The 24,853-nt window shown below is 39.6% G+C and overlaps 1 protein-coding gene across 1 annotated transcript in view; it reads right to left on the reverse strand.

Annotated features, from left to right (window-relative positions):
• The window catches only part of neb (nebulin), a 67,103-nt gene that overhangs the window by 1,193 nt on the left and 41,057 nt on the right, over window positions 1–24,853 (reverse strand). Inside the window, exons 103-137 of the mRNA XM_077537627.1 lie at window positions 24,701–24,805; window positions 24,519–24,623; window positions 23,824–23,928; window positions 22,754–22,858; window positions 21,344–21,445; window positions 21,154–21,261; window positions 20,966–21,070; window positions 20,699–20,803; window positions 20,492–20,596; window positions 20,032–20,136; window positions 19,845–19,955; window positions 19,665–19,775; window positions 19,432–19,536; window positions 19,147–19,255; window positions 18,774–18,859; window positions 17,416–17,529; window positions 17,237–17,341; window positions 16,368–16,472; window positions 16,109–16,213; window positions 15,085–15,195; window positions 13,571–13,681; window positions 12,419–12,532; window positions 10,349–10,453; window positions 10,171–10,275; window positions 9,721–9,825; window positions 8,931–9,023; window positions 7,787–7,879; window positions 7,262–7,354; window positions 6,512–6,604; window positions 4,642–4,734; window positions 3,350–3,442; window positions 1,951–2,043; window positions 663–770; window positions 319–505; window positions 100–192 (exon numbers count right to left, since the gene is read on the reverse strand). Coding sequence (XP_077393753.1) covers window positions 100–192; window positions 319–505; window positions 663–770; window positions 1,951–2,043; window positions 3,350–3,442; window positions 4,642–4,734; window positions 6,512–6,604; window positions 7,262–7,354; window positions 7,787–7,879; window positions 8,931–9,023; window positions 9,721–9,825; window positions 10,171–10,275; window positions 10,349–10,453; window positions 12,419–12,532; window positions 13,571–13,681; window positions 15,085–15,195; window positions 16,109–16,213; window positions 16,368–16,472; window positions 17,237–17,341; window positions 17,416–17,529; window positions 18,774–18,859; window positions 19,147–19,255; window positions 19,432–19,536; window positions 19,665–19,775; window positions 19,845–19,955; window positions 20,032–20,136; window positions 20,492–20,596; window positions 20,699–20,803; window positions 20,966–21,070; window positions 21,154–21,261; window positions 21,344–21,445; window positions 22,754–22,858; window positions 23,824–23,928; window positions 24,519–24,623; window positions 24,701–24,805 — 3,691 coding nt within the window. The remainder of the gene's footprint in view (window positions 1–99; window positions 193–318; window positions 506–662; window positions 771–1,950; window positions 2,044–3,349; window positions 3,443–4,641; window positions 4,735–6,511; window positions 6,605–7,261; window positions 7,355–7,786; window positions 7,880–8,930; window positions 9,024–9,720; window positions 9,826–10,170; window positions 10,276–10,348; window positions 10,454–12,418; window positions 12,533–13,570; window positions 13,682–15,084; window positions 15,196–16,108; window positions 16,214–16,367; window positions 16,473–17,236; window positions 17,342–17,415; window positions 17,530–18,773; window positions 18,860–19,146; window positions 19,256–19,431; window positions 19,537–19,664; window positions 19,776–19,844; window positions 19,956–20,031; window positions 20,137–20,491; window positions 20,597–20,698; window positions 20,804–20,965; window positions 21,071–21,153; window positions 21,262–21,343; window positions 21,446–22,753; window positions 22,859–23,823; window positions 23,929–24,518; window positions 24,624–24,700; window positions 24,806–24,853) is intronic.

Here is a 24,853-nt window from a genome sequence, read left to right on the forward strand (position 1 = left end):
TTGGTTTATTCTGGATCCACTTAACAAAAATGTCTGTATATCTTTGCTCACCAAAGAACCACCGGACTTAGGATTAGTGGCTCACAGTCCAAAACGTACCTGACATCAGATGCAGACTCCTGGACTGGATGTTGTCCTCGGCCGGGTCGTAGTCAAACACAGAACCGGGATTGGTACGCCACACTCGCAGATCTAAAGGGGTGAAAAGTAGCCAGGGATTTAGTCCATTTCAGTTATGCTGATCAAGACTGAAATTAACTAATAAATGAAGGTACTACTGTTGTGTAAACCAAAAAGTCTTAGTCTCGTAATTTTTACCGGTGATAGTCTCCTGGTCGTGCTCGACAGCGCGCCTCCTTTCCATCTCGACCACGCGTCTCTGGATGCCACGGTAGCTGATGTCGCTGAAGTCCTGCATGTTCTTCTTCACCCGCTCCGTTATCAGGTCGGTGGTGGTGGGCGTGAAGCTGCCCTTGGTCTTCTCGAAGTCCTCGTGGTAGCGCACCTAAAACCACAGGTAGGGTTCGCCAAATGTGTCTCACCGGGATATCAAGAGGTGGGGGTGGGGGGGGGACTCGAGTCACATGATTTGACTGTAGCCAGATTCAAAAGCTCACTGCGATATTTTATCCACCACCAAATAAAATAACAACATGGCTTACTCCGGATATGATGCGCTGGGAATCCCTGACACGTCGCATCTCTGGAGTGTCCAGAACGAAGGCGGCCTTGCCCTGGACCTGCTTGCGGAAGCTGTCGGAATACAGCACCTGGCCAGAAAGCAGTGACACTTGGTGAGGTGAGTTTTCATACCAATTTTTTTTTTTTTTTAGCTTAGCCATTAGCAAAGTTGTGCGCGACAACTTAGGACACTGACAACAGCGACCCGGGACGTTACTGGGATACAAGATGAATAAATTAGCGTATTTAAAAGCGACTACACATCCCACAAAGTTCAGCAGCAGGGCGGAATGGGGGGTACAAGAAGATGGGGTAGCCTACTAGACGACAAGAGGTTAGTGGTACCTCGGCGGTGGTCTTAACACGATTAGGGGTAGGGAATTAATACCAAGAACCAGTATGAAGGATTTGGCAGCATTTTTGTATTGTTTCATTAGAAAAAGACACCGCTTGGCCTGGCATACGCTTTACAGTCTTTTCAGACATTTTTGAAAGTACAGCGTCGGCCATTTTGTAATAGCAAAAACGTTTCTTGAGAAACGTCACACTGCCACCTACTGGCCTATTATTCACATTACAACATTTCAGACCTTTTTAAAAAGTATGCAGTTATTTGATGTAAAAGAAAAGTAACGGAACGGAACGTAATTTAAGGTGATTTCGCAGGAGGTGGGTACAAAGTTCCAAATCAAATAGCTAAAACTGACAAGGGATCATCACCCGCAAAAATTTTATTCTGTTAGTACTGTACAAACAGTTGATAAATAGTCAATTGATACTATTAGCTACTTACTGACCTTGCATGTACTGTACATTCCAGCCTTTTCAGACATTTAAATGCCAGTCATTTTGACATCATGTAACATAAATCCTACATTTCAAATATTGATTTTTGCGGATTACAGAAGAACCTAAAATACCAATGACAACTTTTCTATTAGCCATTTTAAAACATTTTTAACCCGACAATGCAGTCATTTTTTGAAATACATACATCGCAAAGGACTCTTCATCTTTAGTTGGTTAGCTGATCAGCTATTACCTTATATGCACTTATCTATACATCATCTTTAGAGGTTTATCACCCTGAGTTTTCATCAAGTAATTTTAGTTATGTTCCACAGACCACAAAGAACAGATCCGATTAAAGGCACCAAATCCTGCACATTGGACCTGGATTTGACCAGGACGACAGGTTCGTTAGACAAAGGGGTTAAAGATGCGTGAAGCAGAAGAAGAAGAAGATTGTAGTCGTGCTACTCAAGGTACCGAGCTAATGTTCACTTGGTTCCGTTTGACTCGCTCCATCTCTGGAGTGAACACCATGGGAGTTCCCTTGGCTGAGATGTCCTTATACAACACCTGAAAATGGGGCAGAAGGGGGTGATGGTCAGAGACTGGGTACCAGAAAAAAAACATCACCATCACAAAACTATCGGACTGCTTTCAACGGAGAAGCTTTCAGATAATTTGGATAGCTCACCAAAAGCTTGAGAAACTGGTCCTATAGAGCAGGGGTGGGCAAAGTGTGGCCCCAATTGGTTCATTTAAATGTCTTTATTATTTACTTGGTTTTAAATTTATCTTCAGCAATTGGTAATATTATTTTTTTGTGAGTAATCTAATCAATCATATTACTAAAAGTAATTTTCTATACACAATTCACATTTTTTATATATTTTTAAAAAATTGGTTGTTTTTAAATCTAAGTAATACACACAAAATATTAGTCAGATAAACCCTTTTATTCTTTAATCATTTGTATAAATATTTGGTTAATTGATTGATTGCAAATAAAAGCAAAATTAGTAAAATACATTATTTATATATACATTTAAAATTCTTTATTTCAATAAATATCTGACTGTCATTAATAACACAACCAAAGATAAGACATTTTTATGTTTGTATTATAATGTAACATAACTAGAAATAATTAAAGAGGACGATGACTCATAGGTTTATCATTAAAATGAACTATTTTACAAAAACAGACATTTAACATTTATTTGATTAAATATTTGGTTTATCAATCATATGGAAGAAAAATGAATGATTGTGTCATTCAAATGAACTATCTAGAATGTTGTATTTTATTTTTAAAAAAAACAAAGAAAACCAAGTAATTATTAAAGAAAACAAACTCATTCATAAATGAATTATAAATACATACATTTAACATTTATAAATAACAGAATAGAAAATAATATATATTTTTTTTTTTTCCTTCATTCACTGTCAGTCCAGTAAAATGAATTTTGGACATCTCTAGCCGCCAATGGCAGTGAATGTGTTTATATTTTAGGTACAGAACTTTTTTATTTTTTTTTTCCTCTTTATCTAAAAATGTGGCCCCTGCTCACCCCTGCTATGGCGTCATTCAAGGTGATGGTCCCAAAACACTCGTCACACATTATTAGCCGAGCAGACTACTCAAAACTTGACAGTTGCCGGATTGTAGGTGCTGGGTTAGAGGATGGGATGTCAGTTTAAGATGAAATGGAATTCTGCCTTATGATTCAAGAGGTGAGGATGATTCAAGTAGAGGAAATTCTGTGCCTTGGATGAAGCAAGAGCGAGATTAGATTGGCGGGTGAAGCGAATGATGACTGCTGCTTAACTCCACTCTTGTTAGGAGCACACACGCTTTCGGGTGTCGTTCCACTACCGAGCTGATGTGCCTCTGGGTCTGCTTGACCCGCTTCACTTCCGGTAGGTCGGGAATGGCCGTGCCGCGGTCCAGGGAGTCCCTGTATTTGATCTAACCCAAGAAGGTAGAGAGCAGGTGTCAGTTAAAAGGGGGTTAAAAAAAAAAGACAGGATTGCAAAAAGGCAACACAGCACAACACCAAAAAAATAATAATCCCAACAATAACAATATTAAGCTTTTTATTAAATGACCAAATAATAAAAAGGCAGCCCTGGGCATTAGTTTCCCCAATCAACACAAAATTTTGTGGACACTTCAATCATGATGGGACGAACGAAAAAGTCTCAAGGACCCATAATTGAAATTAAACATGAAGTCGGCCATTTTGGTTTTGAGCGGGGAAATTCAGGGTTGTTGGAAAATTTGAACAAAAATCAGCCCCAACGCCAGTTTCACCGACCAACATGAAATTTGGTGGACATGTCCATCATTACAGGATACACAAAAAAGGCTCAAGGACTCATGACTGCAGTCAAACAGGGAGCCAACCATTATGGCTAAAAGTAACAAATTTAAGGACTTGTACTTTGTTATAATGTTTGAAAAGTTGGAAAAAATTAGACCCTAACAGTTTCACCAATCAACACGTAATTCAAGGGGACATGCCCATCATAATTCGACACATGGAAAAGCCTTAAAGACCCATGGTTGATATTGAACAGGAAGTTGGCCATTTTGGTTTAAGGTAGCCATTTTGAGCGAATTCCTCAGCTGATATTTTGTTAGAAATTTAGAAAAAAAGCCCCTGAGATTTTCACCAATTAACACAAAATTAGGGGGTCATATACATCATAACAAGACGCATGAAAAAGTCTCAAATACTCATGCCCGAAATTTAAGAGGAAGTTGTCTATCCTGATTTAAAGCAGCAATTTTGAGCAAATTCCAGGGCTGATACTTTATTTTAAAGGTTAGGAAAAGGTCCAGTTTGGCCGTCCATAGAGTCTCTGTATTTGATATACCCCAAGAAGATAAAGAGCAAGCATCAATCAAGAGACAAAAAAATAAATGTCTAAAAAAAGACAGCAAAGCATAGCAGCAAAGACCACAATGGAACATGATGTTTTTTTTTTGTTTTTTTTTGTTTGTTTGTTTTTTACATCCTGGGAAATGAAGAAGCGTGTTAGCCCAATGAGGTTATCATGTCAGGTAACACTTAGGATCAGACTGGAGAGAGAGTTGTTACGGTGGTTTTTAAGGGGAGTGAAATGAGCCGGAAGGGAGGTTGGGGTTCACTCTTTTCGGGATACCGTGCTAATATTTTGCTGATTGCGTCTAACGCGTTCCATCTCTGGCGTCTCCGACACAGATGTGCCTCGTCCCACGTCTTCTTTGTATTGCAGCTTTGGAACGAGACAAAGAAGTCAAACATGTTGGTCACACTCAAGCTAGTTAAGAAGGGTAGAGCCCGACCGACACTGGCTTTTCGGGATGCGAATCTGGCTTGGTCATCTACCATTGTTCTCTTATTGTGCTAATAGCAATGCTTGTTTAAAGACATAAAAGGAGATTGGCAGTCAAGTCTCTGACTCAGTCATGACCTTAGAAAGTTAGAGATACAGTAAAAGACTAGCCCCCGAGACATAAGTTCGGGAAAGTCTTAAGAACCTATACTGAAATTGAACAGGAAGTCGGACATTTTTTTAAATCAAAATTCCAGGGCTTATACTTTATTAAATATTTAGGAAAAGTTACAAAAATAGTTTCACCAATCACATGAAACTGAGTAAATGTGTCTTATAGACCTACATCCAACATTGAACAGGAAGTTGGCCATTTTGTGAAAATTCCCGGGCTGATATTTTGTTCGGGGGAGGGATCAGCCCTGGAAACCAGTTATGCAGCTCAAGACAAAATTGGGATGATATATCGATCATAACTGGATGTATGAAAAAGTCTCAAAGACCTATGTATGAAATTTAATAGGAAGTCGGCCATTTTGGTTTGAAGTAGATATTTTGGAAGGTTTCCAGGGCCTGTACTTAGTAAGTTGGGGGGGGGGGGGATCAGCACTAATCAGCCAAAACTGGGTGGACAAAAGGGAACAGGAACGCTGGGTTCATTATGGTTAAATTCAAGAGCTGTCAGTTGTATGGGCTTGTGTTTGAAATCCTATCTATGATGGCCAGCCAGTTTTATCAACAGTATCGGTCGGGATCTTCAAAGACTTCAAGCAGGCGGATTATTTGAGAAAATATGGAAGAGATTATAAATTTGGAGAGAAGTCAGTTCCAAACAACAGCCAACATCAGTCAAGAGGGAGGATGAAGACATGAGAATCTTAGTTAGGATGGAAGATGCGAAGTGCTGCACTTCTAGGTCGGGAAAGGCATTTGAGGAAGGTCAGAGGATCGTACAGGGTGATGACTTTAAGGAGGTAAAAGTAGGGGGACGTAAGGAGATATTTCCGATACCGAGCTGATATTCTTCTGGGTTTCTCGGACCCGCTTCACCTCGGGGAGATCTGGTATGGCCGTGGCTTGTCTCAGAGAATCCTTGTATTGTATCTGCCCGTTGCAAAATGTTACACAGGTACAAAGTCAAAGACAAACCTCACATGTCCATCCATTCAGTCACAAAGTTAGTGTTAACAAACACAGGCAGCTAGAGTTTGTTTTGATTGTCTAGATGATTATTTTATGTTAAGGACTGACATGATTATGTGAAAGAATCTAGCTAAAACTGTCAAACAAAAATTTCTTTTGACTTTTGGTGGTAATAGTCTGTCGGCAAAATCTCCAAGTGTTTTGTGTTACCAAGTTTGTCCAATTGTCTTTCTTTCTTTCTTTGTACTTGGTTGAGAGAGAGAAAAGATATGGTATGATGCTAAAACCTGGCAAAATGTTGATACGGTCGTACTGACCAGATGATATCAACAGTAGCCTATTGGTCAGCACTTGCCGTAGATGTAAAAAGAAAAGCGATTATCATTTGGGGAAAAATCAGTTCCAAACAAAGTCAAACACTGGTCAAGAGGAGGGAGTGATGATACAAGAATCTTAGTTAGGATGGAAGATGTGAAGTATTGGACTTCGGAGTTGGGAAGGTGAGAGGATTGTAGGGCTGATGATTGTATGCCGGGTAAAGAGTAGGGATCATAAGGGAGATGGAATCATCTACCGAGCTGATGTTCTTCTGGGTTTCTCGGACCCGCTTCACCTCGGGGAGGTCTGGTATGGCCGTAGCTTGGCTCAGAGAATCCTTGTACTGTATCTGCCCGTTGCAAAATGTTACACAGGTACAAAGTCAAAGACAAACCTCACAAACATGTCCATCCATTCAGTCACAAAGTTAGTGTTAACCAACACAGGCAGCTAGAGTTTGTTTATATTGTCTAGTTTATTATTTTATGTTAAGGTTTGACATGATTATGTGAAATAATCTAGCTAAAACTGTGGAACAAAAATTTTGGGCTTTTGGTGGTAATAGTCTGTCGGCAAATTCTCCAAGTGTTTTGTGTTACAGAGTTTGTCCAATTGTCTTTCTTTGTACTTGGTTGAGAGTCCAATCTCCAAAGGCACTATGCTACTGACTGACTCAACATATGAAAACATCCAGCAAAGATATGGTATGATGCTAAAACCTGACAAACTGTTGATATCTTCGTAATGACCAGATGATATCAACAGTAGCCTATTGGTCGGCACTTGCCGTAGATGTAAAAAGAAAAGGGATTATCATTTGGGGGAAAATCAGTTCCAAACAAAGTCAAACACTGGTCAAGAGGAGGGAGTGATGATACAAGAATCTTAGTTAAGATGGAAGATGTGAAGTACTGGACTTCGGAGTTGGGAAGGTGAGAGGATTGTAGGGCTGATGATTGTATGGCGGATAAAGAGTAGGGATCATAAGGGGTATGGAATCCTCTACCGAGCTGATATTCTTCTGGGTTTCTCGGACCCGCTTCACCTCAGGAAGATCTGGTATGGCCGTACCTTGACTCAGAGAATCCTTGTACTGAATCTGCCCGTTGCAAAATGTTACACAGGTACAAAGTCAAAGACAAACCTCACAAGTATGTCCATCCATTCACTCACAAAGTTCGTGTTAATCAACACAGGCAGCTAGACTTTGTTTTGATTGTCTAGTTGATTATTTTATGTTAATATCTGACATGATTGAAGTTGTTAACCCAGATGATATCAACAGTATTGGTTGGGAACTTGCTGTAGATGTAAAAAGAAATCTGTAACCAGAGGATTAGTTGAAGAAATATCATAGGGATTATCATTTGGGGAAAACTCAGTTCCAAACAAAGTCAAACACTGGTAAAGAGGAGGGAGTGATGATACAAGAATCTTAGTTAGGATGAAAGATGTGAAGTACTGGACTTCGAGTTGGAAAGGTCAGAGGATTGTTAAGAGTAGGGATCATAAGGGGGATGGAATCCTCTACCGAGCTGATATTCTTCTGGGTTTCTCGGACCCGCTTCACCTCAGGAAGATCTGGTATGGCCGTACCTTGACTCAGAGAATCCTTGTACTGAATCTGCCCGTTGCAAAAATGTCACACAGGTACAAAGTCAAAGATGACCCTCAGAAAGATGTCCATCCATCCATTCACTCACAACATTAGCGTACATTTCAATACAGGCAGTTACAGTTTGGTTTTGGAGATGATTATTCCAGGTTTAGATTGGATTAATCGTTAAATCGTGAGAGGGAGGGAAACATAATTTAGGTTTGAGGTTATTAACTTGTGTCAACCAGTTTCCGGAAAGTGTGTCCTTCCGGAACTATCGAAATGAGACACAAAAAGGATCTTCACTACTACGTGCCCTTGTGTGTCAATGTCCTGATCAAGTCTTGAGATAAGTTAATTAAGCCAGAATCTGTCTTCAGGCTCTTTATTTTTTTTTTATTTTTTATTTTTATTTTTGTAGGGCTGATTTCATACAAGTGTAAGATGAGTTTCTGGCCCTTCACAAAATCAGTTGGTCCTGACAGTAATCTTATACAGAGAAAGCAGAGTTTCGAATGGATTTGCCAAACTCGTTGCCGGGGGGACATAGCCTAATACTGGTAGTCGTCTGAATTCTTATTCCAAAGGAATTTGTCTATCTAAGTGTGGCATTCTGTTGCGTTTTCACCAATGAGCACAGATTGAGCATTTAATATACCAAATCCATGGATTGTCTTGTTTTTCTTGATTGGTTTTGACAGTCTGCAACTGTTTGAAAGCGGACACATGACCTACAGGACTAAAGTGAAACAGTGATGACTGAAATGTATGTCGAGTTTAAAATTGTGTAAGACCAAATATAGATTTTAGATCTTTAAAAAAATAATCTTCTCAGGACCTGGTTTTGACCTGAACCAACAACTGGTTTCCACAAGTCAATGGAACTATTTGGGGTTTGGGAAGGGTGGGGGGATTCCAGAAACCAATTAACAAACACGGTTAATGGAGAAAAGCCAAGTTTAGGAAATCCCAAGTTTAGGGAGTACTGGATTAAAATGGAAGTCAAGGGAATAGTAATGTCATGTATTTTGAGGGAAATATGGAGGGAAGGCTCAATGAAGGACACGAGATAGAGTACCGTGCTAACGTTCCTCTGGTTTCGTTTAACTCTTTCCATCTCGGGGGTTTTGGGCAAAGCCGTCCCTCCTCCCAAATCCTCTTTGTACTGAACCTTTTTTTTTTTTTTTTTTTTTTTTTTTTTGTGGATGGATGAGAAGCGAAAAAGAAGAAGCATTAAATAGTCTGATCCTTCGATTGGAGCAGAAAACCCGAGCATATTTGAGATCTCCAAGCATTTGTTGTCAGTTTGTACCGTTTTCGTAGGACTTACCTCACAGATGAGGGCTTCTATAGATAAACAATATTTGGACAAACAAATACACGTGCAGAGGTCCCTTGACTTACGGATTTTTCAAGTTATGAGCAGTCGCCTGGTGTGTTTTTTTTCCCATTTATGAGCATTTATTTCTTATTTCTATCATTTATTGTTTATGTCTTTTTATAATAGTGATATTTTTGTTTATTTAAAAAACAAAAAATGACACCTTTTTGTTGGTGTCTGAAGTGGATTAATTGCATTTCAATTGAGAAAATTGATTTGATATACACATAAATTGAGTTACAATCTTGGTCACGGAATGAATGAAACTTGTAAGTCGAGGTACCACAAACACCATCACCACACAGAATGACATCAATGTCGAGATTAGCCAAGGGTTAGCGGCGTTGCATTACTAACACAATGATGTCGTTATTTTGAAAAAGAAAACACAAGGATGGACTGATTAAGGTCTGGTTAAAGATGATGAACGTAGAAACAAAAGTCATGTTAGGTGTCTGTGTTAAATGATATATCATGGAGTAAATACCAAGCTGAAATTCTTTGTATTTTCTTTAACGCGAAGAATTTCAGGGGTGATTACAGCAGACCCTTTGCCCATTATGATGTGTTTTAGGTCAGTCTGGTACTGAAGCTACGGGGAAAAAACACACAATTAAAAGAAAAAAAAAGACAAGAAAAAAAGACATGATAAACATCCATACTCTTTCATATAAATAACAAGTATTTATATAGATTAGTGATTACGGTAAAGTTACAGACCAATGTGAAGATCAGGTATATTCTTTCAAGGACACCCTCATAATCTCAACACCAGTTAAACATACCATAACTATTATGTGTACACTTAAAAAACAAATTTTTGAAAAATAACAAAAAAGAACACATTTTTGTGGATCCCAAGTTATACCTCGCAGATCCCAAGTGGTCCCCATCCCCCAGTTTGGGAACCATGGCTACAAACCACCATTGTACTTACAGTGCTGAAGTTCTTCTGGTTCTCACGGACTCTCTGCATCTCAGGGGTGTCCAGAACCGGGACATAGTGGGACATGGTCTTCTCTGCCTCTTCCTTGTACTTTATCTGTTGGGACAACCACAATCAGATTTTTCACGGTGACCCGAGACCAAGATGTGATGAGCGGCGGACAGTCCACCTGGCTGATGATGTTCTTCATCTGCTGAGCGTGGATGATGTCCGGAGTGTCGATGACGGTGGTGTAGCTGGCTCGGTCCATCTCGGCCGTGTGCTTGTACTTGATCTGACAGATGTAAAAATTGAGATTATCGGACCATTTCGGCATCGGAACAACGCTTAAAATGGAATGATGAAATTGGGCAAAACCCGAAGCGCCCAGATAAACATCTTCACTTACTTAGAACATAAAATGATGGTGGCTGACAATTGTAAATGGTGAACCTGTTCAGTATTTACAATAGCAAATCTGCATGTGTAGTCAAGTGATTTTAAACATCGTGTGCTGTGGTGTGATTTAAGAGGGATTATTCTGTCGTATGTGATGTGTTGAGAGTGATTATCCTATGATGTGTGCTAAGAGTGATTGTCCTGTGATCTGGAGTGTGTTATGAGTGATTATCCTGTGATATGGGGTGTTTAAAGAGGGGATTATCATGAGGTATGGGTGTGTTAATTTAAGAGTGACAATCCAGTTGTGTGGAGAGTGTGTTAAATAGGGGTGTGAATTGCCTAGTACCTGACGATTCGATCCGTATCACGATTCATAGGTCACGATTCGATTCGATACCGATTAATCCCGATATGAATTTACAAGTCGATTGTTGCGATTTTTTTTTTTTTTACTCAAATTTAGAAAATACCATGAAAATGTATTTATTTATTGATCTGAAACTTCAGTTTTATAACTGAGCCACTGTATTTAACAAAGAGGTTGTAACCTTTTTCATGTTAGAACAGCATTGAAATAAAATATTAAGGCTTAATGTTCCATTATTAATACATTCTTCCACGCTTAAGGTGTGAAAGTTAGACGTTTTGTTAAATATTTTTCCATCAAAAATCAACATGAAAAAATCGATTCGGCTGCCTATTGAATCGATTCAAGAATTGCGTGCTGTAGTATCGCGATATATTGCAGAATCGATTTTTTTTAACACCCCTAGTGTTAAAAGAGTTGTGGGTTAAGAGTGATTGTCTTGTGACGTGGAGGGTGTTGAGAGATTGTCCTCTGGTGTCTTTAAAAAAGATGATCCTGTAGTGTAGGTTAGAGTGATTATCCTGTGGTATGGGCCGGGGTTTGTTAAAAATGATTTTTCTGTGGTAATGAGTTGGTTAAGAATGTTTAAATTGTAGTGTGCATGGTGTTAAGAGTGATTATCCTGTGGTGTTAAGTGACTTTTCATCCCCGATCTGCTCAGAATAAGGCCAGGGCTAACAATCGTAAATGTTATATCTGTTCAATATTCCATCCATCCATTTTATTGACCGCTCATTCCTCACAAGGGTCTCGGGGGCTGCTGGCGCCTATCTCAGCTGGCTCTGGGCAGTAGGCGGGGGACACCCTGGACTGGTTGTCAGCCAATCGCAGGGCACACAGAGACAAACAACCATCCACACTCACAAGCACACCTAGGGACAATTCGGAGCACCCAATCAACCTGCCATGCATGTCTTTGGAATGTGGGAGGAGACCGGAGTACCCGGAGAAGACCCACACGGGCACGGGGAGAACATGCAAACTCCACCCAGGAAGGCCGGAGCCTGGACTCGAACCCGAGTTCTGTTCAATATTTACGCTCGCAAATCCTTGTGTGTGGTTTGGTTCCATTGTCAGTTATGTTTGTACAATTAAGATATTAAAAAATCAGTTGAACACACAAGTATTTGCGATCATGAATACTGAACAGATTTAACATGTACAACTCTCTGTACCGACTGTTTTCCAAGGAGGAAAAATGTCTATTGGCACACCCATAGCACACCACAGAATAAGCATTTTACCATACCTCACACAATAGGAGGGTGGTGCTTTTGAATACACCAAATAGCAAATTTTGACCACACACAGAAGGATTTATGATTGTGACTATTGAACTGGTTTAACATTTAGGATTGTTGGCCCGACTGGGGAAACTCTTACCACACCTCACACTACAGAATAACTAAGGATCATCTCAAGCAATGATGAGATGTTTACGTAGGGCAAAAATCCGTGTTCCTCCATGGAAGATAATTGATTAATTCTGACCTGACTGAGGATGTCGGTGGCGTTCCTCGCCCGCATGAAGTCTGGAGTGTCGGTGGCCAAAGCCAGCATTCCCTTGCCCTTAATCTCATGTTCCAGCGACTTCTTGTACTCTTTCTGCAGAGAGAAAGAAAACAATGCCTTGCTCAAAGGCGGCTAAAGCCAATGATTTTTTTTTTTCTTCCCTATCCATTTACACAGAGCATGGGGAGGGCTGCAAAACCAGAACACTCCAAGGGTTAGCGGAAAGCTATTAAAAGAAAGCCAAGAAGAAGAAGGAAAAGACAAACACACAACTGGTAAAGTGGACAGCAGCTCTTCTGTTAAAACTGGAAAAAAAGTTGATATTACAGCAGTTATCAAGGAAAAGTGGCTTGTATTAGTGATTAAGGATTTTGGACACATTTCAGAACGTCATCAGTTTATGCACTTTTTGAGTCTATTCCCTTTTCTGGATTTGGATCCCAAGCAAAATTGGGCCTCACCAATGATTAAAACTTGCACATTCTTCAACAATGTGTTCTTTTTTCAGATAGTTGAGGATACTAAGATAATTTGTATTTACCGGTAATTTGGATTCTTGGTTGTTGTTTTTTTGTTTTTGTTTTTTCAGGGCAGAATTTGTCCTACCTTGGATTTGTTCAAATCTTTGAACTTGAACTTTCAAGAACGTAGAAACAAATTGTACAAATCCAAAGAAAATGTCTTGTATTATCACCTTGCCTGTTTTCATTTAGTGTCTCGAATTTCTTGGGTTTGATTTTAGATTTTGATGAGTATGTATTCTTTCTCTGGTTATGTTGTTGGTGAAAGCCATTTTTCATTGACTATCTTATTATCTAAAAGTATAAAACAAAGCCCAAGATAATCACTTTTGGATTACATTTTTTTGTACTATAGTTTGCTTTTGATCACCAAACCTTTAAAATGCCTTTAAAATAGTTTTGCTCATTACATTAGGAATTCATGAACTTGATTGTGATTTGTAAAAACAAAGTAGTAGAACATAAGGGGACACTTGTTCAAACGTTAGTGATGCCATCAAGCAGGAGCACAAGAGTTTGCCCCTTATTTTTAATGCTGCGACGAAGCGTAGTTAATACAGCTCGGACGGATGCGCGTCGTCCCGCCATCCATGCAGCTAGTCGGTCGTACCTCGCACAGGATTTGAGTGGCATTCCTTGCTCTCAAAAGCTCGGGAGTTTCCTCCAGCACAGTTAGCCCTTTACCCTTCACGCCCTCCTCTAGATCCCTCCTGTACTCTTTCTACAGGACGGAAAAAGAACAGAGAGACTGCGGAGGGCAGGCCAGGCAAGAAAACAAGTTCAGCGCAAAGTCACCGGGCATCCCCCTGATTCAAACGCCAATCAACAGAGATCCAATTTGGAAGGGAGACGCTGGTGACTTTGGCAAGAATCCTGATAACAATCAGTGAACCAACATTGGATCAGACAGCATGGAAAGACATCTTTCACTTCAACATTGTAATACAAATCCACAGTGCATGCGGCTGCAAAAGGAAAGGGTACAAAGTGAAAGTGGATGCAGGTTGACATGGAGATTCCGGAACATGGTATGATTAATGTGTTGTGATGTAACATGCAAGTGTAACTGACACGGACACACCAACCAACCAAACAAATAAACGACAGCTCTTTGGCTGTAGGGTCTTCGTAAAGGGGAAGGGGTGGGCTGCGGAATAGAGGGGCCAGATTTAAATCAGCAGTGCGTAACTCAAGATCACCAAAACGTAAATATTCAACTATCATTTTATTTTTTATTTTTTTAAATATAGGTTACATTTACGATGCATGTCTCGTAGCGACATGCATCCAAACAAACACTAACTATGAAAAATGTCTGTAAAGGCTGCAATGTGCATGCCAGGCCAGTAGTTAGCAGTGTCATAAGATAAAGAAACACTACAAATGAACACTAAATGTAGATAGAACTTCTTGAAGCTCTCTCTGAAACTCCTGAGAAACATTTTTGCATTTTCACGCAACAAAAACTGTAGTCATGGAGACAGAAAAAAATGCAAACTTTTTTAACGTAAAAAAGAAAAACATAGATTTTAGCTAATAAGTGGCATTTTTAATTGATTATATTTATATATTTTTTTACATATAAATGAACTGAAATGGCTACAGTTTTATGTTACAAACATCGTAGGCATGTAGATGTATAAAACAATACCATATGGACACTTGGTGTCATACACAACTGATTGCGGAAATGCACTTCAACGATATGTTTATCGGAACGACATTAGTTAATAACTTTTAACAACTTGTCAGGTTGCGTTTTCATGACTCAGGACATTCTTAACTTTAAAAAGACCCTTTTAGTAGCTGCTGTCTGTATTGAGGATGTGTAATTTCCGATATATTTATATGACTACACACACACCACATAGCCTCGGCCTGTAATGTAGCAGTTACGCACTGTGACTTAAAATCCAGTCGTTTACAGTGAAGTTACTAAAGCAAGAAAACACCTTTAGTGCTACAACATTAGCATTTTGTGTTTAGTGTGTAGAGTAGAATGTGGCGTCAGTCACAACAATGGTGATGAGAGTAAAACGGGATGTGCTCGTGAGCTAGTATGATTAACAGGGAGTGGGTGAGATGAAGGTAGCGATACTTGGGGTCAGGTGATCCTTCGGTTACCTCGCTGACTATTTTGGTGGCATGTCTGACATGTATCATGGCGGGCGTGACTTCCAAACCCGAGAGGTTCTTGCCCCTCATGGTCTCCTCAAAATCCTTCTTATAGTCTTTCTAGTTGTCGCAAACATAAGACAGGAACAAACACACACACACGTCACATACATACCGGCTGCTGCTCTGTGGGCGTGCATGCGCATGTATGATTGTGCACTATAGAATTAAAACGTCAAGTTGACTAAAACTGATTTGGGATTTATTCCAAAAAATATTGATATAACTGCCAGAGAATAATTTTTTTTTATTTTTTTTATTATAATAATAAAAAGAAAAAAATAGTCAAATAACTATATTTTTGACAATTAGATAAAAAATGTTTCTATTGATTAGATTACAAAATATAAAAAGACACAATTAAATTAAACAAATAATGATTTTTATGTCAATTAGATTTAAATAAATACAAATAATGAAAATATTAAAAAAAAAAAACACGAAATAATACTTTTTTATCAATTAGATAAAAAATATATGTATTTTTGCAGATTACATTGAAAAATATAAAACAAAATTTGTAAAATTCGGTTTTAAAACTATACTAATTTATTTAGTATTAATTGATTAACCAAACATATATTATTTTAGGAAATTAAACAAGATACAATTAAATAAGACATATTTATGATGATTGGATTAAACAATAAAAATAGTTACTCTACCTTAAAAATAAAATAAAAAATGTAAAATAAAAAAAATGTATTTCCACAAATCAGATTCTGAAAAAGAAAATATCTGACTCTGAATTATATTAAGAAATAAAATTGTAAAAGTATCTTTATATTTGATTAAAAGTGACCAAAAAATGTGTATCTTTAAATGTCATCTAATCTCCGTCGCCTATTGAGAAGCAATGATGTCATAACGCAGTCATTCAAACAAAATGAGCACGTCATATCCTTCTTCACTGCTCCATGTTCATCCTCCACTCTTTAAAACCAGCTCACACGTTACACATAAACACGCTTACCTGGCTCTGCATGTGCTGCGCCTCCTTGGCCGTCACATATGTTGGAGTCTCAAAGTCCAGCATGGCCCTGCCCCTCTCCTTCTCGTACTTCTCCTTGTATTTTATCTGTTCACATTGATATTTTTTTTTATCACTTTACATGGAGAAGCAATGGAGAAAATGCATCACTTGGATTACAGCGCTGGGACATAACCAAGTACAAATACTTCAACCATAGCTGATTTTTTTTTTTTTTTTCTTTGAGGGGGGGAGAACTTACTATGCTCTGCAATTCTGAAGCCTCCTTGTGATGGAGCTGTTCGGGTGTGTCGGGAATCACGTGGTAGTGACCCCTACTCTCCTCAAACTTCCTCTTGTAGCAGTACTACGGTGCAATGCCCCATCAAAAAAATCAGCAAAAATAAATAAATAAAAATTCCACGAGTCGACTATGCAACTTTCAGTCGAAGGGTGAGCAAGTTCTTAGTGATGTCAACTGAAAGGGCTCATACCAATTCAAATGAATGGGGGAAAAATTAGTTTAAACTGTATTTATGCTGAACTGATTAATAAATACAGTGAATAAATGTTCTCTGTATATGTACTGCATGCATACGTATACATGTTGTACACATATATATGTACATACATATAAATCTGTATATATACTGTGTAGTACATACACATGTACAAACATACGAAAGTATATTTCTGCTGATTAGTTTAAAAACATAAAATAAAATATTTCTTACCATTACATTAAAAAATAAAGCAATGGGTAAATTACGTTTATTTACCCAATCACATTAAAAAATAAAATAAAAATATATTCCAGCAAATTACATGGGGGAAAAAAAATCTATTAAAATGCTAGTTAAAGAAATATGATGTTTTGAGTTACATGACGAATAATGGGATTTTGATTAAATAAAAAAAAATAAAAAAATACAGGTTAAAATAAATAAATAAGTGCTAGTAGTACTAGAGGTGGAGGATGAGTGGAGTATGGATCACTACCAGGTGAAGCCACAGACTTTAAGGCATGGATTGGATGGAGGTGCTACTGAGTGTTACACAGGAAATGGTCACATATGTCTTCCTGTCAGTGGCTAGAGGATGGCAATATTAAATCGGTTAATGATGTCTTACGTCGCTGGAGAGCCTGCTGGTGCTCAGGCCGTGCTGCATTGCGAGAGACTCGGCCATGTCGGTCACAGGCTTGTGGAGCTTCTTCAGGTCACTCTTATACTTCACCTGCAACAGAAGCGACACCATTCCACCATGGAAGAGTCTCCATCCTGTGATGGAGTTTTTATGGTGGCACCTACCTCGCTAGCCAGCGTGTGGGCATCCTTGTAGGTCTTGTATACCTTACTCTCCTTCATGTCATACTTTGGTCGCTTTCCCTTCATTTCCTTGTCAAACTTCTCCTTGTATTTCAGCTAGTGGGTGGGTGGAGTCAAAGCAGAAGACTGTCAGGAACATTATCGCCAACATATTACAAATCACATTATTCGTAACGGAGTTAGTGGACTAAGCATTCTCAAGTGTTCAAAGAATCCACATGAAGACCAAATAATCTCATATATAACAAATATATATATATGGAAGAGATATGTGGTACGATAAAGAAAACATGCGGTCCTCAAATAAGTCATTTTGGTCTTGATCAGACACGTCTCTGGAAGAAACGGTTTCCCAATAAACTGCTGTAAGAGATTTCAAACGGTTAGTATATTCCTTTCAAACTGTAGTTGTCATTTAGCTTCAGCATCTCAGAGAGTCAAATATTCTGTAGTCACCTACTTGAAAGTCCTCAAACAAGTCATATTGCTTTTTATTGATATGTGTAGGCATGTACAGTAAACAGTTTCATGATAGACCATGGTAAAAATCTCATGGTTACCCTTTCAAATTGTATTCATCATTTAGCTTTAGCATCTCAGAGGGCATCAAAGTCTCTGGAGTCAGCTCCTTAGAAGTCCTCAGACAAGTCGCTTTGCTTTTTATTGACACGTCCAGTATGTAAACAGTTTCCCGATAAAAAATGGTAAAAATCCTAAAACGTTAGTATTAACCTATCAAATTGTATTTAGCGTCAATACAGTAGTTAGCATCTATTAGAGTCAACATTTCTGCATCCAGCTCCAGTCATTTTGACATTCCCTGGACATCGCTATTAAACTATTTCCTGATAAACCATTGTAAAAATTTAGGACAGTTGCATCGCCCTTTCAGATTCTAGTTAACGTTAATATCGTATTTAATGTATCTTGAGAGCGAATGTCTCTCTTGTTTCCTAGGTAGTAGTCATTCTTTCAAATTGGAGTTAGCATTCATCGTATATTTAGCATCTGAAAGTCATCGCCTCCCTGGTCAGATACTCCTCAAACAAATAGTTTTGCGTTTTATTGGATACTTCTAGGGATGTAAATGGTTTCCTGACAAAACATAGTGAAGATTTAGAAAGGTTAGTATGAACCTGTGGTAAGAGTTTTAAACATCCAATTGTTTAAAGGAAGTGGATGAATAAATAAGCAGTCTATGGTGCAAACAAATGTAAACCTGATGTCGCTGGAAGTATACGTTCAGTTTTTCATCCTTTTTAGCAGCGGACCCAAACCCAGACACAAAGGCGGACAAACCGTGCGTTAGTTAGCAGCTAGCGCGGCGTTAAACTCCTTACATTACTCGTCATCACACTCATTTTCTTAATGTGGCGCATCTGCGGGGTGTCATAGGAGGCCATTCCGTGGGGGGACGGCTTGGCCTAAGCCAAGTGTGGCCGGATGGTTTGCGGCATGAGATGACAAGGACAATGAACAATCAGGAAGAGGAAAACAACATGGACATTGAAGACAACATGAACATCTGCTCTGATGGAAACAATGACAGTGAAGCATGGACTGAAGCAAGGATGGTGAAGAACATATTCCGGACAAAATAAGCAGAGCTGGCAGTGAATGGATGGGTGGAAGGATGGATGAAGATGTATAAAAATGCTAATTTGGCCAGATGGTGAAGGTTAAGAAGCTTGTGGACTAGCTGCTCGTCAGTGCCTACCTGGCTGTTGAGCTTGCAGACTTCTGTGGCCAGTCTGATGTCTGGTCTGAAGATCAGAGAACCTCCACGGCTGGCCTCTTCACGGGCCTTGTCGCGGTAGCCAATCTGACCAGAGTATTAAAAAATTCCAAATGTCAAAGAAAATCATTACACTCATACTATTTCTGAACGTTATATTAAAAAAAAAAATAATCAAGCAACTGGATAATATATTTTTTCAGTTTTTCTTCCAATGAGATTAAAAAAAAAAAAAAGATATATTTTTTATTTTGGCCCATTACATCGCTAACGAGTTTGGCGGTCTGCGTGGCCTTCTTGATATCAGGTCGATCCACTACGCTGGTGGTGTAGTGAAGGTTGGCTTTGGCAGTCTTCTTGTAGTCCAGCTGAAACACATTTCTATACAATGAAACTGTGATTCTTTTGCATGCCACTAGAGGGAGCCAGTGACCCACTCTTTTAGAATCACAGAGCTAAACTATAAAGAATCAATTTTTCTGTCAGGGAGACTCACATTGCTCTGTTTCTTGGCGACATCCATGGCGTGCTGGATGTCGGGTGGTACGCACATGTTGTTGTATATCGACTTGCCTTTCTCCTTCTCGAACTTGGCTTTGTACACGTTCTGCAGAAGGGAAGTGGAGATCAGCCAAGACTTCTAGAGGTGACGAGAAAACCAGAAAAGAGATGATACCTTGCTGACGAGTTTGTTGATCTCCTTGCTGTGGGCCGTGTCCCGGGTCTGCGGCATGATGGTGAAGGCCCCGGATTGCCGTAGCTTCTTACTGGCCGCCTTGTACTTGCTCTGTGGAAAGGCCAGCGTGAAGGACTGCACCATTCGCCGGTTCTGGACATTTTCTCCCAAGGGGGATCTAACTTACCTCAGAGGACAGGTGACGCACGGCCTGAGAGTGGAGGATCTGGGGGGTGTCCGCCACTGGCAGATAGTGACCCCTTGCCTTCTCGTACTTCATTTTGTATTTCAGCTACAAAAAGAAAAGTCATGTCCCCAAATTGTAGCGTTAAACAAGCAATTCACTTGTGAAATTGCAGACTCTGAATTAGTGAACAATCTTTAAATAGGAATACAAGGGTGAGAATTTTCCATATAAAAAAAATGACTAGAAATGTTAGCATAGATTTACTAACTAACTAACTAACTAACTAACTAACTAACTAATAATGAGATAACATAAAACAAGGCAGCCGATGATACTTTGCTATTTTAATTCCTATCTAATAAAATTACCAACTAACCTAGTCACAGTCAATAGGAACTAATGAACTAACAAAGTAAGACAGTCAGTGATATGGATGGATGGATGGATGGATGGCACTCACCTCACTAGTGATTTGTGTGTTCTTCTGTGCGAGCAGGGTAAGCTTGTCATCCACCACTGGTATGACACAGCCCTTCAGGATCTGCCTGTCATAATTGTACTCGTACTGTCAAAAAAGTAGGTGGGATAGAATTAGTGGTGAGGAATGTACAATGCTGTATGCATAAAACAAAACAAAAAAAATAGAAAGAAAGAAAGAAAAACTTACGTCGCTCTGCTGCACCGAGTTCTTGGCAGCATTGAGGAAGTCCGGCCTTTCCGTGGTCCACATCCACTTGAACTTGGTGGCTTCATACTTCTTCTTGTAATCCAACTAGAACAGAAAACAACGGATCATTTTCTTCTTTGCTGATTTAGGTAGTTCAGTGGTTCTTCAACTTTTGAGTTTTTATCCTGACAAAATAAATCTTAGTTCTTGGAACAATAAAGTTCATCCCTGCCTGGATTAGATAGTCATTCATCAAGAACCACTCACATTGGTGATGTTCCTGTAGGCCTCCTTAGCGGCCCGGATAGAGTGAGCCTCGGGATCGATGTTGATCTGGGCCTTGTTCCTCTCGTAAAGCTCTTTGTACTTCGGCTGTAAAACAATGCAACATTTTTTCAACAATTCTTTCTTTTTTTTTTTTTACCGCCATGCGTTCAGGGTTTCAGGCCACCTACAATGCTGGTCAGATCCTTGACTTTCTTCATGAGGTTTTGGTGCGGGGTGTCGTAAGGTAGGGTGTAGCCCCGGGCCTTGTTCTTATTGTACTCCATCTTGTAAACGATCTGCGGGAAAACAAGCGCTTTTTCAGGAACAGTTTTTCAAGGTACACAATGAAATGTACAAGTGCTCTTAAGTAAAACTCACATCGCCAATCTTCTTGCCACGTTGGGTAGTTTCATACGCGGGAGTGTCCAGGATGGAGGTGAACTTGTCCTTGGCACGCTCATATTGTTCCCTGTAATGCCACTGAAGAAGTGCAACACGGACCAAGTCACCATAGTGGACCACACAGACCGAAATTCATCTTAGTCTGGCTATGAATGAGTGGCCCCTAAGTAACGACATACAGCTAAAACCCACATAATTTCTTCAGGGCTGTGCTTCTCAAACTTTTCCTGACATACCCCCATTTGGAAGACTGTACAATACAGACTGTACAATGGGTCGAGTTTAATTGTATTCAAAACAGATGACCCAAAATCTAATCAATAACTTCAAACTCTAATCCTTACCACTGATTCTAGCCATAAGGCCTAAACCTAAGTCTAACGGTAATTTTAATACTAATAATGATAATGCATCCTGCCATTCCGTCAAGAGTCTGAAAATCAGTGCTTTCAGACGAGATCATGTTTAGAACTAATAATGATAACAATAAAAGTATAAATGTGAGATTTAAAAACATGCTTTTCAGAAGGCGTGCATGAAAACAGTGAGCTGTTATTTGCAATGATGACCAGTCACCGGTTGCAATATCTTCAGACTCTTGCCATGTGTTTGTAGGGCAGGCTGGGAAGCTGCTGGAACCAGAGGTGGGGGACCCGGGTCACATGACTCGACTTGAGTCAGACTTAAGTCACCAACTTTGGGATTTGCTCAGCTAAAACTTCTAAAAGACTTGACGCTGACTTGGTATTCTTAAGAATCGACTCTCCTCTATAAATCTATTTATTTACATTTGCAAATCTGCATTTTCCAAGTCTGGCAACCCACCAGTAGGCTCTGATGCAAAGTTGAGATTGCCACCTCTTGAAGTACTATGGCAAGGACCTTAACTTGATTTATGACTTGACTTAACTTCCACAGCAAATTGGAACTTGCTTTCAAACATGAGGGTTAAGACTTTATATTTACTCATGACTTGCTCATATGAGACTTATGCAGCACGCCCACCTCTGGCTGTAGACCTAACTATATATCAGAAGCACGACATGAAAAATGAATGGCAAATGGTGAGATTAGCATTTGTAGTCAGGTGTGAGCTGTATTTTGCCAGCAGATGAAATGGAAGAGCAGGAATGGATTAGCTTGAGATTCCGCCAGTTCGTGGACTAGGATGAGCGTTTTATGGCACAGCTAGTTGCTAACTAGCTAGCTGTATTTCTTTTGCTGTTTGAATGGCAAACGGCGCGATTAGAATGTGATGACTCTATGCGGTTTAAGCTTTATTTTGCCAGCAGATGGGATGAAATAGCAGGAAGGGATGATGGTCTGTTGGTGGACAGGGATGAGCGTTTTGTGCCGCAGCTACTCGCTAACCAGCTAGCTGTTTACCTTACTGCCCAAATAGGTCTGGACAAGGGCGGTGAGGATGTCGGGTCGGTGTAGTTCATTGCAGCCACTCTTGTGGAGCTCCTTTGCTTTGGATTTATACCTTTTCTGTCAGTACACACACATCATGCCACAGTTAAAAGGACACATTGAGGCGGTAGTGACACTGAGGGGTCAGGATCTCATGACCAAGCTTGATCCGGATCTGAGAACAAGTAGGTTTTTAAAAATGTCTCAAGACCTGTTACGAATAAAAGACATAGACCGTCATATCCATGCAGAAAAACCACCAGCAGGTCTGTAGACAATCTCATGCCTCCCAGAGGTTTTTTGTAGTGGACGATGCAGGCCGGTCTCGCTGGACCAGGATATTACCTGGCTCATCTTCTTGTTCTCCTTGGCCATCTGGAAACTAGGTTGATCTGTGGTTATGGTGAAGTGAACCCTGGACTTCTCGTAACTAATTTTGTAGGCCCGCTGCTCAGAACGTCAGAAGCAAGTTAAAGACATTTGTCCAGGAAACAAAGAAGTGCAAGCAAAATGACAGAGGTTCGACAAACATCCCTTTCAGAAACATTGGATTCAACAATACCACCAATTTAACAATTGCTTACAAGATGAAGGTCCAGTAACGTTGTATAGAGGAACCTGAAAGCATACGCTGCAGATATTTTTTTTTATATGAAATCTGATCATTATTATACATTCCTAATTTCATTACTTGTTGTTTAGGGCCAAATTTTTGCTGTTAAATATGACAAATCAAAGCAAAAATATTCTTATTCTTTGTCTGCCAACACCTTTTTTCTTAGCAGGCACTTTTTTACTTGTTTTAAAAATATTTAACTTGTTATTGAGATTGTTTCCCTAAAAACAACAAATACCTTAATTCTGTAGGTGTACGTCAGTGTTTTTACGAAAAACTTGCCAAGTAAAATGTTATTTTTTTATTTGGCAAAAAAAAAAAGTTGCTTAAATTGGGTAATAGTCTTGATTCCATTCATTTTCTAGTGTTTTTTTAAAGCTCAGTTTTTGCAGTGTAATTCTAATTTTGCTTAAAAGAGACAACTTACTTCGTCGATGAGACTGGTGGCGTGCCTGGCCGTGTGGAAGAACGGCGAGTCAGAGGTGTATGTGAAGTTTCCTCTGAACTTCTTGAAGGAGGTCTTGTATTGTAACTGGATAGCAAGTAGAAACAGCACATCCTCATAAAAAACAGTTCTAAACGCTGAAATGCAAATGAAAAAATGATGTAATTCTAGTGTTAAACGTGCTATCCGTGTCAGTTTTAAGTTAGCTTAGCAACTAGCATGGCTTCTCCGTCTTTCCACGTCATCCCTTCCTCAGAACAGAACAGAACAGAACAGAACAGAAATGTATCTTATTCGCCGCCACAGAGATGATGATTACTGACTTAGGAGTGACTCCGTAACTCGTTTAACCACAGTAGTAGTTAAACTTGTTGCGATTTGTAGCTAGCTAGTGCGTTGTAAGTAGCTCAGCGCTACTCAAGCTTTGACTTCCAACTGGGACGTTGCTCCACTTTAACACCTGCGCATCCAGACCAGTGAAGCATTTTGGGATTGGCTAGGCGATTGATTCTCTGTTTTGCAATTCATTATTTTTTTAGGCTCAAAATGCAAATTCTGCGATGCCAAACAGCTCATTTTGATCATGGGCCACTTGAGGGTGCTTGTGTACCACACTTTAAGAATGACTTGTTTTAAAATAATCGATTTATGAAATTGTAAGATAAGAATTGACTCACTTCACTGTACAGCGTCTTGTTCTTCTCAGCCCGCAACAACTCGGGCGTGTCCCACACAAAGCAGCCGATTCCCTTCAGCCAGTCCAGGTCCTCCTTGTACTTGACCTGAAAACCCCAACGCGCCAGTTTGAAGCCAGGATGGTGGATTACATTTCATCAGGAAAATCTCGAGTGGCTCTCACCGTGCTGACGTTGTCGTTGACTATCCTGTTGAAGAAGAACTCGGGACGGTCCGCGATGGACTTCCATGTTCCCCGGGAGCCAATATATTTCTCCCTGTACTTAACCTGAGGCGGGAACGGATTGATTTAACATCAAAAAAGTCATTTTGTGAA

The sequence above is a fragment of the Festucalex cinctus genome, chromosome 11 (genome assembly GCF_051991245.1).
Source record: "Festucalex cinctus isolate MCC-2025b chromosome 11, RoL_Fcin_1.0, whole genome shotgun sequence".
Taxonomy (NCBI): domain Eukaryota; kingdom Metazoa; phylum Chordata; class Actinopteri; order Syngnathiformes; family Syngnathidae; genus Festucalex; species Festucalex cinctus.